Source organism: Octopus bimaculoides, chromosome 17 (assembly GCF_001194135.2).
Source record: "Octopus bimaculoides isolate UCB-OBI-ISO-001 chromosome 17, ASM119413v2, whole genome shotgun sequence".
NCBI lineage: Eukaryota > Metazoa > Mollusca > Cephalopoda > Octopoda > Octopodidae > Octopus > Octopus bimaculoides.
In genome coordinates, this window is record NC_068997.1 from 6,546,008 (window position 1) to 6,561,869 (window position 15,862).

The following is a 15,862-nucleotide window of genomic DNA, read 5'->3' on the forward strand; positions in this document are numbered from 1 at the left end:
ATAGGCTGAGATGACAGTAGCTAATCTATGATGAAGCACTAGTCTGATCTTAAGTACTCTGTCACTTACTCTAACGACCTCGATTACCTTATCCACCCATTTCTCCGCTAGAAGTATTCCTACGCCCCCGACCCCGTCAGTGTTCCCTGCCCAGAAAATCTTGTACCTGTGTTCTTTGCCTGTGAGGAACCTTGCAGAACCTCCTCTCCATCTTACTTCCTGGATGCAGCACATATCTACGCATCTCCGTTCAAGCATCTCAACAATTTCACCAGATCTACCTTTCAGCGTGCCGACGTTGAGAGTGCCACTTGCTAATAATATTTCCAGTATCAAAGGAAGCACGCCAGTTGAAATGTTTGGCGGCATTTCATCCACCTTTGCGTTTTGAGTTCAAATTCTGCCATGGTTGACTTTGTGTTTCCTCCTCCCAGGGTCCAATAAAATAAGTACCAATATAACACTGGGGTCGATTTAATCAACTTACCCACCCCACCCCTGAAATTGCTATTTTGTGCCAAAATTTGAAATCAATATTTCCAATATTGATAGTTTGAGAGGTTATCCCACAACCTTGATCAAAATGAAACAAAATCACTGGAATTAGATTCAGTAGTGATTAAAGGAGCACTGATTTGAACATCTCCAAAATAATCCTGAATTACAAAAAGAAACAAGAGACAGAATGGTTAACATACGTAACAGATTCTTGTCACTAACTTGTAAAGCAATGGATGAGTAAACAGTCAACTAATTCTAGTGTTTGAGTGAGAGACACAGTCATTTATTATGATGGTCTTGTAGTAATGTCCAGAGTTGTTGAGGTGTTTGGATATTTGCAGAAGATAAAAAAAACCTGTAGATTTGAGCAACAATAAGCTGGGCTCTTTTCCTTTCGAGTATACTGTTTTCAGTCTGTTTAAGTGATCAATGAAAATCCTCTATGTTGCAGCCTGAAATGGCAAGTTGTTTCTTTGTGGTTTGTTGTGAAGAGAGACTGAGGAAACAGCATCACAGGCATAATCCATGATCGATCTACCAGAATCACTTAGAAATAACAGCCAAATCTCCCACACACTTCACCTTATCTTCTTAAAAGAGAAACAAAAACACTGAAGAATTCAATTCTAAAAGAATATTCCAATAGTAATATTGTAGTAATGATATACCAGTTAGCAATATATAGAAATTTTGAATACAAAACTAAAACTTACTTTGTCAGTGAAACCTTTTAAAGGCACTGGTGTTCCCCACTTCAGATCTCGACTTATACAGCGAGGTTTCAAACCATCTCTCAACCAAGAATTTGTGATTACTTTTGCATTATTTGTCCAAATACCTTTAGGAAAGACATGATCCAAGTGTTTCTTTAAATCTGGTTCCAGCTGAAATGGTTGACCAAATTTTGTGTAAGTCACACAGTAGGAATATTCTAGTAATTATCTTTATACAAACCTTCTAATTCTGCAAGTTACAATTGTCTAAGTAACATTTCCACACTCACCTGGCTTATCTCTATTCTTTAACCAAGCCATAAATAATAGTATTTGTCATATTTACTGAAACTTGACAATTTTTAATATTTTACTGCATCATTTTCAAGTCAACATAAAAAAAAAAAAAATCAAACTTGTTTCCAATCGTACTCAATTGATTTCTAAGTATTGAAAGTAATGTAATTTTTCAGCATTCCTCAAGAGTCTAACAACCATATCATCCATTTTCTAAAGCCTAACATTCCATAAAGAGCTAAATAAGTTACATCAACACTCCACTCCTGCCAGTGAAGATAGCTTCTACATATTTTATCTGCAAGAAAGAGCAGCCATATCTCCATGAAATCATACCATGTTTAAAAATAAGAATAGAAAGACACACTGAACAATGTAGTCCTACATACATTATCTGAAAAAAGATGGGATGGCCATGTGTGGACCCTCTTTGATCATAAGGTCTGTCCAAGGCTGATCCACTGTTAAATAACAAATGCTGAAGTGATCATCACTAGTCTCAGATAAGAAAATAAAATCAACAATGTAATGGCAGCAACATAAAGAAACTGTTGTAAATATTTACCTTAGGAAGATCGAGGAAGAGATGTCGAGAAGATTTGACAATGGGTGTGTTTGAGCAGGTTTTACAACGAGGTTTCACTAAATCTATGGCATTGATTAGTTTACCACATTTGTCACACTGATCTCCCCTGGCATCATCAAAACCACACAGAGGACAGATTCCTTCAACAAACCTATCAGCAAGAAACCTGAAAAACAAAATCAAAACAGATTGCTTCCCTGTTGAAATGTCTGGAAAAGATTTCATTTTATTTGTCATTCGAAACAGACGCAATATTCAGTGGATTTAGTGTAGACAATAGTAATGGTTTGTTATCATATAAAAGAAATGACTATCATTGCATGGAAAAAATTCCTCTCGCGGAATTGTCTGACAAGGTGGATCTCCAGACAACACCTAGTTTGTTTAGGGTAGACCATGCTTTGGCTGTCCAACTTTTTACAAGTTGAAGCTATCGGAGAACCAAGGTATATAAAATCATCGACTTGAATGATGGGGGTCTCTGGTGATCTTTTGCGATTATAAACAATGAGTTTGGTTTTACTAGGATTCACAAATAGTATATTTTGTGCAATTAATTCTAGACTATGAAGTAATTGGATGGAGTTTGACATTGTGTCAGAGAGCAAGTCTAAATCATCAGCATAATCTACATTCTTGCAACAGTAGAGCCAGTCCTTTTATATGGAGCAACAACCTGGATGCTTGCCAAAAAATTGGAATCCAAGCTAGATGGAACTTACACCCAAATGTTAAGAGCAGTCTTAAACATATCTTGGAGAACTCATTGCACCAAGAAGTAGCTGTATAGAGATCTCCTGCCTCTTTCCACCATTATAAGGGAAAGGCGCTTGCACTTTGCAGAACGCTGCTGGCAAGTGACCTACTGTTATGGATGCCAAAGCATGGCCATACTCAATCAGGTCGTCTGAACACCACGTATGTAGATCAACTCATCAGAGACATTGGATGCCTCCCCAAAGACCTCCCTCAACTGATGCAGGACTGAGGGGGATGGCATGTGTAGGTTAAAAACATCTGGTTGAGCAACCTCAACCAGATGTTGATGGTGATGTATTATGTATGGGAAATTGTTACAAAAAGTCTGTGTGCGTTGTTATGTGATGTGACATTTACCGAGAAAGAGTAATGTACATTTTGTTATGGACTGAGTCATTGTGACCAAACTGGTGTGTGTGACATTGTAACCTGTGTTGTTAGATGTGTGATTGTGACAAAAAGGGCAGTGGACATGATTTATGATGTATAGATAGTTCGTGTTGTTAATACAACAGAGCGCAAAGTGTTCAGACCAAAGAAAAGAAAACACAATGTCTCATCCAAAAATAAAAGTATTTTAAAAACCAGAAAGCATCAACTAGATTTTGGCTGAGAGATAACAGGTTTACTCAGAGTAGCCACCCTTCCACTATGGTCTGAAAATGGCTCTGGAACCTGGCACATGCAGTTCTCAGTGTCCATAGAAAGATCTTCAAACACCTCTTTGATCTTGGTAACCACCCTGGCCCAGGCAGAGTGGTTGGTGTCTTTCTCAACTATACCCCACACATATTAGTCCATGGGATTACAATCAGGAGAATTAGAAAACCAGGAATTGGTGCTGCTGAAGCCATAGAAATTCTCCAATAAGCACTTCTGACTCTTCCCAGAGGTATGGCAAGGATCCAAATAACCTGCAGCCACACATAATGGCCTTCTAACAGCAGCCTCTCCAGATGAGTTGTCTTTTATTGCTATGTGCAATAAAAGACGTAAAACCAAAGGTAACTTTCTGACCAGCCACAACCAACATCATACACACACACACACACACAGGTTTCCGTCAACCAATTCCACTCACAACACATTGGTTCAGCTGAGGCTACAGCAGAAGACACTTGCCCAAGATGTCAAGCATTGAGATAGAACTCAAAACCATGTGGTTACAAAATGAACACCATATCCACACAGCCATACCTACACTCCTCAGTTGCAGGATTTCAATTTTGCTTGCAAAAAAAAATGGCAGTTGTTTATACTGACATCAACTCTGACTGAGCAGACCTGTGGTAACAGGCATTCCAGCCATGATCATCTGATCATTTAAGATGGTAGGGTGTTATTTAAGGGACACTTGGCTGCCATGGTTGCTCACACATTGAGCCACCATAAAATTAATTGATAGCGTGTGTATATGTGTGACCTTATTTGCTATCTTTAATCTGTAGGAAGCTAGTGAGTAACCCATTTGGGGATTAATCCAAGATAGTAATTGCTGATTATCTAATTAATTGTTATTTGATTGGTAGTCACTGGATGTATTAATCACTCAATGTCCATCAGTGTAGCCGTGAAAATGATTCTATTTTAAATTTCACCAACAACTGAAATCTACAAAATGCATTGAAACACATTTTGGAAAACTTATGTAAACAAAAACAAATAAAATATAACATCTACAACCAAAAGTAACAACTAACCGATCACATTTTTCGCATTTCAATTGGTCAACAGTATCTTCAGAGATATAACCTTTCTTATGTAACTTCCAAAATATGTCCTGAGCAATCCTAAAGAGAAATACAATAATTAAAATTCCAAATACAAATTAATAGCTGCAAATAAACACACACATACTGAAAAGATACAATGAAAAATATAAAAAAAGTAAAATGCACAGAGATTTTATGTTGGACAAAATATATATATATATATCTATATATTTATGAAATAAAATATTTACATAGTCAACCAGTTTCGCTTATGCTAATCATGACAAAGAAATTAGTGATAATGTTAAGATTTCATTCTATATTAGTAGGAGGAAAGATATTTTGTGTGTGTATGTGTGTCTATGTGAATATATATATATATGTATGTATAGAGAGAGAGAGACATACACACATACATGCATGTGTGTGTGGGTGTAAAACAATTTTAAATATATATGTGCATTATATGAACATAAAGAAGGATTAAAGAAAATCCAAAGCAAAGTGTTCCACCAATAGAGATAGAGCAAAAAGTTCTTGACCAACCAATGTGCTTAGTCATCCAAAAGGCTGATTGAACAAAACCTTGGTTTCACTATCTTTAATCCTTACTTTCCATATTTGGCGTATATATATATATATCAATATATCCAACTCCAAATGCAAGGGTGTATTGAGGAATGTTGTATTTTTGTGCAGGGTGGTTAAAAAATTAACTTTGCAACTACATGGTTTCAGGTTCAGTTCTACTGCACAACACCTGGGGCAAGTGCTATCTACTGTAGCCCCAAACCAACAAATGCCTTCTGAGTGAATCTGGTAAATGGAAACTGTGTGGAAGCTTGTGTGCATGTTTCTCCAATTCACCCACTGCTTGACAACTGGTGTTGCTTTCTTTACATCCTCATAACTTTGCAGTTTAACAAAAGAGACTGATAGAGTAAGTACTGGGATTGATTTGTTTGAGTAAATCTTTCAAGGTGGTGCCCCAGCATGGTCGTAGTCCAACCACTGAGACAGATAAAAGTAGATAAAAAAATAAACAAAATTAGTATACATATAAAAAATCAAAAATCAAAACCTACTCAGTTTGTAATTTGGTTGTTGTGCGACCAAAATAATCAAATGAAATATTAAACCATTTATAAATTTCTTCATGGATTACATTGTATTTATCACAAATCTGCTGTGGTGTGAGTCCTTCCTCCATAGCTTTTGTTTCCGTTGCTGTACCATATTCATCTGTTCCACAGATATAAAGACAGTTATAGCCACGTAACTGAGAATACCTAGAAAGAAAATATCAAACTAAATTTATTAATTCAAGCCTCTCGAGTTTTACAAAATCTTACAGCTTTCTCATTCCTCTTCAAACATTTTATACTGCAGCTTTGATTAATTAAAACTAATTTGAATTTATTTGCAACACACAGAACTCTTGTAATCACAAGTAAAAACATACACAGGGACACACATATACACATATTTGTAGTCACACACACGCATATCTTTCAAAATTCAAACAAACATCAAAGGCAACTTTTATTACTAAAAACAATGGATAAAGATTTACATTGACTTTGGAAATATATTACAGGTATGAAGCTATTAAAGATTACCTTGAGAAAATATCTGCACTGAGAGTTGATCCAATAATATTGCCCAGGTGAGGTACATTATTCACGTAAGGCAATGCACTTGTAATAAGAATGTTGCGGGCACCAGGTACAGGTAAACTATAAGAATATCACTCAATTAGGGATTGGATCTTATAAATTTAAAATTGTTACAATAAATTTTTTTTTAATTATTAAAACAGAGACCACAATGAGCTAATGATTCTCATATCAAAACAGTAATTCAAGTGACACCATGGAATTTTTCAGGGTTTGAAATGCATAAATAATCAAATATATATGGGAAGGTTATAATGTAGATCAATGATTCAAAGACTGGATCTTTAAAATAACTAGTCTAAAGAATGTCAGGTGTTTGAAATTTTGTTTATATTACAAAATAATATTATTTTATTGTTTAATATTTACAGCAAATGGAAAAAATGTCATCATTATCATCATCTGCTTTCTATGCTGGCATGGGTAAGATGGTTTGACTGAAACTGGTAAGCTGAAGAGCTGCACCAGGTTCCAATCTGATTTAGAATGGCTTCTACAGCTGGATGCCTTTCCTAACACCAACCACTCCAAGAATGTAGTGGGTGCCTTTTAGTATATAATCATTTAAAAAAGACATTTAAACTTGTTTAGGATAAATATAAGTATTTTTGTGGCTGATACACAGGAGCCATTATTCAAGGTTTAGATCTTTTCTCTTAATCAAGACCGTAATGGCATCAAGTAAATTGAAGGAAGCATCCTTTAAAAAAATATATTGCTCTGTAAAGATATCCTCAAAGATGATGTTCATATGAACAAAACTATTTTATAAAATCTTATCAAAATGTAACATAGATTCATCCAAATTACTAAGGCTTCAGAGAATATACCACCTTTATTATACAGTTCACAACTAGTAAGGTGTATGGGTTAATTTAGCTGGCAATTTCAATATTAACTAAATGCTTCAGCACTCAAGATCTACATGATATATTTGCAGAGATAGAAAAAAACAATCCTTACATGGGATGTTCTCTTTTAGTTGCATTTGTTGTACATGGAAGTTTCCATGCAGCCACAGATTTGGAAATTTCATTGCTGTTCACTAATACATCATTGGCTGCTTCCTGAAAAGAATAAGTTTTGATGGGAAAATTTAGGCAAGAAAGCAAGAATAAATATGTCGAATATATTGGAATACCTGACTGAAACAGAACCAGCCAGTTGCCTGCAAATTGTTGCCATCTTAGTAATTTGCACATGGAATCATGCATCATTACTCATATGGCTTCTTCGATCATTCACCAACTCTGGGATTACCCTACCTCTGGTCCTGTGTATTCTAAACTGCAATCTGTTTGTGAACTGATAGCAGGGTGCTTGAAATTGCTCAACATTGTACGACATATTGTTTTCTTCAGCCCACTTGTATATAGCATTCAAATCATTCTGTAGTTTTGAATTATCATTAGGGTCCTATCAGCAGAGCTGGTAGGAGTGGCTGAGTGTACACACATGCATCATAGTCTTCCTTTCACTCTAAGCAATAAGCCCTTTATTACCAGCAGAGGAAGGAATTCTCTGAACTTTGTCCAGCCTATTCTTATTCTGGCAGTTATGCTCTTGGAGCAGTCAACTCTGCTACTGACTTAGTTACCTAGGTAACGGAAGCTATCAACTATATCTAGTTATTCTCCCATGGCATGTACATTTTTAGTGTTCATTGTACCTGAGCACCTTCCAAACACAAAAACTATCTTCCCTGTTAACCTTCCTCTGATATTGCTGCACCTTTTATGTGTCCAAAGCTTACACCAGGAACATCTTGTGGAGTTTCTACTTATACCTTTTCTATAGACATCTATCTGAAGGGCTTGCTAAGACTTGACTGGCTTCTGGTGGCATGTAAAAAGCACCAACTGATTGTAGCCATTGCCAGTCTCCTCTGGCCCCTGTGCAGGTGGCATGTAAAAAGCACTCACTACACTCACAGAGTGGTTGGCATTAGGAAGGGCATCCAGCTGTAGAAACTCTGCCAGATCAGACTGGAGCCTGGTGCAGCCTCCTGGCTTCCCAGACCCCAGTTGAACCGTCCAACCCATGCTAGCATGGAAAACGGACGTTAAATGATGATGATGATGATATATATATATATACTTCTACATAATTCTCACCTGGTTTTCAGGTTGTTTTACAGGCTTCACTGGTAACTTGGATGTCAGAGATTTAGGTTTTTGGTCGTCTTGAAGCTTTGATCCACTCTTACTTTCCCATGTAGCTTTTGAGGATTTCTGATTACTTTTACAAACAGATTCCTGCAATTATAGACAAAAATAAGGCAAATATTGACTGTAAACTTCAGTTTTTACATGGTCTAAAGGCCAAACATTTATTGGGGAGAGCAACAGTCAGTGGGAATCAACTTCTGGTACTCTTTTATCAACAAAAGAGTGGAAAGTTAGTTGTCCTTGATGGGATGTGAACACAGAATATGAGGATTAGCAATTTCCTAAGCTTGAGAAGACCTGTCCATCTCCCATGCTGACACTCTAGTTTGTATATTTTCTTAAGGCTGATACCAAATAAAGACACAATTTATAGCAGATAAAACTAGGCTGACAGAAGGAGACCCAATAACACCTAGGAAGTGATGTTAGACAACAAACCATCGAATGCTAAGTCCAAATTGTATATTTATACAAAGTTACATTAACACATGCTTCAGTTTTCTGACTGGAAAAATGTCACCCCTCTGATGTTACTTCATTTTTAATACTAGTGTAACAATAGCAACAGCTTGTAAACAATCTATGTAACACCAACAGAGATTATACTAACAACAATAACAGCAGAATTAGCATTTATGCTACAATGGAGAGGGAATCACACGTCACAAATACTGTGAATAAAAAATAACCATGTTTACCGTTAGAGCTGCAGTTCTTTGACTATCGGTCAGCTGATTGACTCCATCTTGGAAATCTTTCTTGCCAGACAAACATTTAAACCAGGACGACACTTTAGGATAATCTTTTTCCCAGTCTTAAAGAAAAGAAAAAGTTGAAATAATACAACCTTAAAGCAACAGTTTAGTCATTACTTTGAAACAGTATGTCATTTAGCAATATTACCATATTATAAAACTAATGCTTGTTGCTGGTGTTTAACCCAAGTTCTGCTTTGAATTCATAGGTTTATGATTTAAAGCATTGTAACTGTAAACCTCACATCTTTTTGTTTGTCAAGGACTACGTTGTCCAATGAGTCTTTCTTTTGTTCAAGATAGTAGGGAGCATCTGAGGTTTTGGCTGTTATTTCTAGCAAATCAAATGTTCAAATCATGAATAGGCTAAGTTTTAGAAATTTCTAGCTAGCACTTTCACCAATTGCCAAGATCTTGAAACTATAGCAACAGCAAATTTCAAAATTTGAAATTATGTCAGATGAGCCTTAATTCTAACAATTGGTTTAAAAATTAAGTTTTAAATAATGGACATTGTGGTTAGGTCAAAGAAGATTTCAAACCTTCAACATTGCAATATCTTTAACATACCTTTAATGACATCTGTTTGATTGAATACATGATACAATGTTGACCAAACTGTGACATCAGCAGCAGTCATTTGGCCCTGAAAAGAATATACATTTGTTTGTATGTATGTGCTAAAATATATATATATATATATATATATATAGGTTTGTATGTATGTGCTAACGTTAAAATAAGGTTATCATTTTGATGCAATTTAAGAAAACAATGAAATATTTGTTAAATTCAAATTACGACAAATGTAAACAAACAAGCAAAGCTTGCTTTTAGAAGCGTTGAGATGTCTTTTTTATAGAAAGTTAAAGAAGTGATGTTTAAATTCTCAATCGCAGAATAATGCTGATAATATAGCCTGAACAGGATAAACTATCCCTATTTTTGCAGAGAAAAGCGTAGGTGGCCAGCTGTGGACACAGCTGGCCACCTATACTTTTCTCTGCAAAAATAGGGATACAGCTGGCCACCTACACTTTTCTCTGCAAAAATAGGGATAGTTTATCCTGTTCAGGCTATATTATTAGCATTATTCTGCGATTGAGAATTTAAACATCACTTCTTTAATGAAACATTTACTAACAGGATGATTCTATACTGAGAATACAATCAAATTTATTATAAAGTCCCAGCCAACTTGATCTCCACAAGTGTAAAGAAGAGAGACAGAGACAGGCAGAAACAAGGAAAATGCCCCTTGTATTTGAATACTATGCAAATATTCTCCTAAAAAACTTTTCATTTAATTTTTCCAAAAAATAATTGTTTTCCATACTTAGAGCTGAAAAAGTCTCAATGACCGAAACCAGTACAGAAATGTTTTTTATGATAAAATTATTTTAGCATTTTCTACCTTCACTTTTTTTCCTTATATATAAATGTGTGTGTGTGTAATTAAACATCGGAGCAAAGGAAATTAATTAGACAGGGTGAATGGCACAAATGTTGATGTGTTGCAGTGAATGATGGAGGCAAAGAATTTTTTAATTAATTGAAATTTTTCCATTAAATTCTAAAATTTTCTGCTTGAAATTCTTAGAGTTGAATCTCTGCTAGAAATAGAGAAGAAATTTCAAGTGTGGAAGAAAGAACTGTTATCAAAGTGTCAACTTAGCAAAGACCAAAGTAGGAAAGCAGATGAATTACTAATCCCTTCGGGGAAAAGGAGTGAGTTGATTGGTGATTTGCTGTGAAGACCCTTCAAGCTAAGTAAAATCCAGGCCCCCATCCCAACCCTCTAACAAACCTCTCCCTCACATAGCCCATCTTCTCTCCACCTGTTGTATACCCAACCCCTCCATCTCTTCCCCCCACAACATATCCTCCTAACACGCCCCTCCCCTTTACCTCTGTCCATTCACTACATTCCTTCCCCTCCACCTCCCACTCCCTTTTTCTGCAACCTCATCAATTCACTCACCCACATACCTACCCTATCCAATCCTTGCTCCCAATTCATTTATATACACTTCTCTGTACCTTGAGAGTACCCCCACCCCCTACTCCATCACATTTTCACCTTCTTCACTTGCCTCTCTCTCTCTCTGCTACTGAGGTATCCATCTATCCTCATTACTACAAGTTGTCTATTTCTGTCCCTCATACTCAAACCTCCCACCTTCTCTCAATACTACTCCCCCTCCTAGTCAAGGGGTCTTGCCTTGTAAATTATTTGGTCATTCCACTGCTGCAAGTGTGCAATTCCTGCCTACATCCTTTCTACATGGCAAGCAGGGTCGTTTATCTGAAATGGGTAGGGTCCTGTCTGTTTTCTTGCTTACTATAAAACCTTAGTCTTTGCCAAGTTAACTTTAAGGCCTTTCCAATCTAGCTTCTGTTTCCATACCTGGAATTTTTTTTCCACCTCTGTTACAGACTGCTATGAAAGCAAAATTATCAACATATATTTTTTTATTATTATTCAGTTTACTTACTTTCACAAGGTTGTTATCGTTTTTCTTCAGTTTATCCTCCATATACTTCAGGTGAGAGTGAAGCAAAGCCAAATTTGCACCATTGTCTTCTTTAGAAACATTCTTCCCACTCGCAATTGATATTATATCCTTTACAGTAGACTGGAAATAAAATGGTGAGAACTTTACAGTGAAATTAATATAATAACTGCTGTTGCTTCTTATTGCTGTCTACAGTTATAGTCAAATTGGAAAGAGAATCTGCTCTCACTAGTTTCTTATTGAGTTTGAAATGGAAAAAATACCCTAACTTTCTAATCTAATAACAATATGATCATCCTTTAATGTCTGTTGCCCATGCTGGCATGGGTTGGACAGTCTGACCAGGGCTGGAGAGCTGGAAGGCAGCACCAGACTCCAGTCTGATTTGGTATGGTTTTCTATAGCTGGATGCCCTTCCTAACGCCAACCACTCCAAGAGTGTAATGGGTGCTTTTATGTACCACTGGCACAGGTGCCATTTGCATGACACCAGTATCTGCCACGACTGCAATTTTACTCGTCTCGATGGGTCTTCTTCTCAAGCACAGCATAATGTCAAAGGTCTCAGTCATTGCCTCTGTGACGCCCAACTCTCAAAAGGAACTCAGCCACTTTGCTTCCATGAGGCCCAATGCTCCAACAGTGCTCTTTACGTGCCACCGGCATGGGTGCCAACCGTGTGACACCAACACCAGCCATGACTACGATTTCACCTGGCTTGATGGGTCTTTTCAAGCACAGCATATCACCAAAGGTCTCAGTCACTACTCATTGCTTCTGTGAGGCCCAAAGTTCAAAGATCATACTTCACCACCTCATCCCATGTCTACCTCTACCACAGGTTCCCACCACAGTTAGAGATCGGCATTTCTTTACACAGCTGCACTCGTTCATACGCATCACATGACCATACCAGCACAGTTGTCTCTCTTGCACACCACCTCTTATGCCTAACTTTGCTCTCAAGATGCTTACACTGTTAAACATGCACACTGATATTGCACATCCAGTGAAGCATACTGGCTTCATTTCACAGTCCATGTTTCACTGCCATGTAGCATGGCTGTTTGCACACAGGCATCATACAGTCTAACTTTCACTCTGAGAGAGAGACCCTTTGCTGCCAGCAGAGGTAGAAGCTCTCTGAACTTTGCCCAGTCTAATCTTATTCTTACAGCTACGCTCTCAGAACATTCCTCTCCACTACTTCTAGCTTGTTCCCTTGGCAGTTGATGGAGTCTATTTTCTGCACATTTTCAGCATTTATTGTACCTGTGCATCTTCCACATACAAAAGCTAGTTTCCGTGTTAACCTTCCTCTGATATTGCTGCACCTTTTGCATCCAAAGCTTACACATGTAATGGAGTTTCTACCTACGCCTTTTCTACAAAGCGAGCAGGGACAGAATCCATGTTGCCATGGAAAACCTTAAAAGTGAATGCTAAATAGCAAGATGCTCTTAATGGAAGGGAAGAAAGTGATCAAACACTGACCAGAGAGAAACTTCTCTCGGGTAACTTCTGATGATTACTGAACCTACTTAACAAATAAAAAAGGCAAACTAAAGAGTAGTAAATTTACAGTAACAACAGCTACTACAACTACTGTTGCTGTATAATAACAAAGTAATATATTCTATGAAACATAAAACCATAGTAAAAACTAACAGCTTTATTCTATCTACCAATATAAGGGACATAACTCAACCTCTATGCAATCATTTGACCTGTGAGATATAACTTTGACCCAAGTCTCGTTGAAATCATACTCTACAGTCATCTTTAAAAAAAACATAAGGTTACACTGGACAACTTAAAAAAAGGACAGGATGGTCAAGGCTGGAACAGCCATTATCACAGGCCGGCTCACTGACTTGGGAGTAAACAAACAACAACTAAAATCCATATTTACATCAATATCTATTTTAGAAAAATATGAAGAAATAAGTTAAAAATTATGACATACCTGTAATTGACATGCTTCCCATTGAAGCCACATATCTACCTGGGTATCAATATTAGCATCATTCATAACAACATCTCCGCTGAGCAGATATCTGTGAAGACAATGGAGAGAATTTGTTTCCGTAAAAAAAAAAATCAATAATTATGAAGACAACTTATAACTGACTACAAAAAGATATAAAAGAAATATTCTCATTATAAATGGAATGGGTAGAGAAAAGTTTGATCTGATAGCATGGCACCTGGGACAAGTGTCTTTTATCATAGCCTCTAATTGGTCTTGTGGAATTTAGCAGACACAAACTATGCAGAAGCATGTATGTGAGTTTGACTTGTTAGGGATGCACATATCAAAAAAAAAAACCCCCAAAACTATTACACTTGGAAAAAAAGATCTTTGTAATATCTGTTCAGCACCAAATTGCATACAAATCCTTTGTCACTCGCGCTATCAGAAATGCAGTGAACAAGTTGGAATCTTCAAACATCTATGGCATAATGGCTGGCTTTATCTCTGCTCTGACTGGCAGATGGCAACGCTTCAGGCTATAGATTCAACTTGAGATAGCAGCTAGACTTGTGCGGCAAATAATATGACAAAATAGAGATTAATCTGTATCAATTAAGGAAGATACATTCCTCATTCTAGTCTCGAAGTGTTAAACAAAAGGCAAAGATTGATCTTCTACTTGACAGTTCAGCTGACATTAAAGTTTTGACTTATAAATCACTGGTGACAACAAAAAGAAATGGTTTCACAATCAATTTCTTTTTCCTTGTAGTTAGTATAGGTCGAGGACTACCATCACCCGGAGCTTTTGTAGGTTCTCACTAAATAAGAGAGCTTAATGCAGTTAAAAAATCAGCTTTAACTTGTGCAGGGGTTAATCCTATCTAGGAAATATAGATACATGCCGGATGGCAGAAGACCATAGTTCTGGGAAGTAAAATTGGGTGAAGTGTTTAACATGGAGTTCAGGAAGTGAGACACAGAAGAAATGACAAGAGAAGAGAACGATACATCAAGTGGCATCAAGTTTACGAGGTAAAAGAAGAGAGGGAGGAAAAGAAAAGAGAAAAAAAAAAGGAAAACGGGGACGACTTTCTATTTATTGAATATTACCTGGTGGCTGAGTTTGTTGAAAACAAGAAATCATCTTTAGCCAATTCCAAGACTGGCAGTTGCGTTTTTGACAAATAGGGAACAATTCTTTCTACAAATGAATGAAACGATGCATTAGATAATTAAATGACAAAACAATAGAAGCTAAATAAACAGGATAAATACAATGATAAAGCAACATCATCATCATTATCATCATCATTTAACGTCCGCTTTCCAGGCTAGCATGGGTTGGACGATTTGACTGGTGAACCAGATGGCTGCACCATGCTCCTATCTGATCTGGCAGAGTTTCTATAGCTGGATGCCCTTCCTAACGCCAACCACTCCAAGAGTGTAGTGGGTGCTTTTACATGCCACCGGCACGAGGGCCAGTCAGGTGGTACTGGCAACGGCCAAACTCAAAATGGTGTTTTTTACATGCCACCTGCACAGGAGCCAGTCCAGAGGCTCTGGCAACGACCTCGCTCGAATGTTTTTTTTTCTACGTGCCACCGGCACAAGTGCCAGTAAGGCGACGCTGGTAACGATCATGCTCAAATGGTGCTATCTACATGCCACTGGCACAGAAGCCAGACAGCTGATCTGGCAATGAACACGCTCAGACAGTGCTGTTAGTGCTCCACTGGCACTGGTGCCATTCATCGAATTTGGTTCAATTACGATTTCAATTTCACTTGCTCCAACAGGTATTCGCAAGCCGAGTTTAGTGTCCAATGAAGGAGAGGTTGGCATGGGTGCCAGTCGTCGAATTTGGTTCGATTTCGATTTCATTTGCCTCAACAGGTCTTCGCAAGCATAGTTTAGTGTCCAGTGATGAAGAGGTACGCCTAAGTGGGCTGGCTACACCCCTGGCAGAGGTCATGGATTATGGTCTCACTTGGCTTACCGGGTCTTCTCACGCACTGCATATTTCCAAAGGTCTCGGTCAGTAGCCATTGCTTTGGTGAGGCCTAATGTTCGAAGGTCGTGCTTCACCACCTCATCCCAGGTCTTCCTGGGTCTACCTCTTCCAGAGGTTCCCTCAACTGCCAGGATGTGGCACTTTTTCACACAGCTATCCTCATCCATTCTTGCCACATGACCATACC

The 15,862-nt window shown here is 37.5% G+C and overlaps 1 protein-coding gene across 4 annotated transcripts in view; it reads right to left on the reverse strand.

The window, feature by feature from the left end:
• The window catches only part of LOC106872492 (methionine--tRNA ligase, cytoplasmic), a 40,825-nt gene that overhangs the window by 18,181 nt on the left and 6,782 nt on the right, over nt 1-15,862 (reverse strand). For all 4 annotated transcript variants that reach the window (XM_014919512.1, XM_014919510.2, XM_052973853.1 and 1 more), the window contains 12 exons: nt 14,772-14,862; nt 13,650-13,740; nt 11,663-11,803; nt 9,738-9,813; nt 9,111-9,226; nt 8,359-8,499; nt 7,208-7,311; nt 6,188-6,304; nt 5,654-5,857; nt 4,557-4,646; nt 2,077-2,263; nt 1,215-1,385 (listed from right to left, as the gene is read on the reverse strand). In XM_014919512.1, coding sequence (XP_014774998.1) covers nt 1,215-1,385; nt 2,077-2,263; nt 4,557-4,646; nt 5,654-5,857; nt 6,188-6,304; nt 7,208-7,311; nt 8,359-8,499; nt 9,111-9,226; nt 9,738-9,813; nt 11,663-11,803; nt 13,650-13,715 — 1,413 coding nt within the window. In that variant the 5' untranslated portion in view covers nt 13,716-13,740; nt 14,772-14,862. The remainder of the gene's footprint in view (nt 1-1,214; nt 1,386-2,076; nt 2,264-4,556; nt 4,647-5,653; nt 5,858-6,187; nt 6,305-7,207; nt 7,312-8,358; nt 8,500-9,110; nt 9,227-9,737; nt 9,814-11,662; nt 11,804-13,649; nt 13,741-14,771; nt 14,863-15,862) is intronic.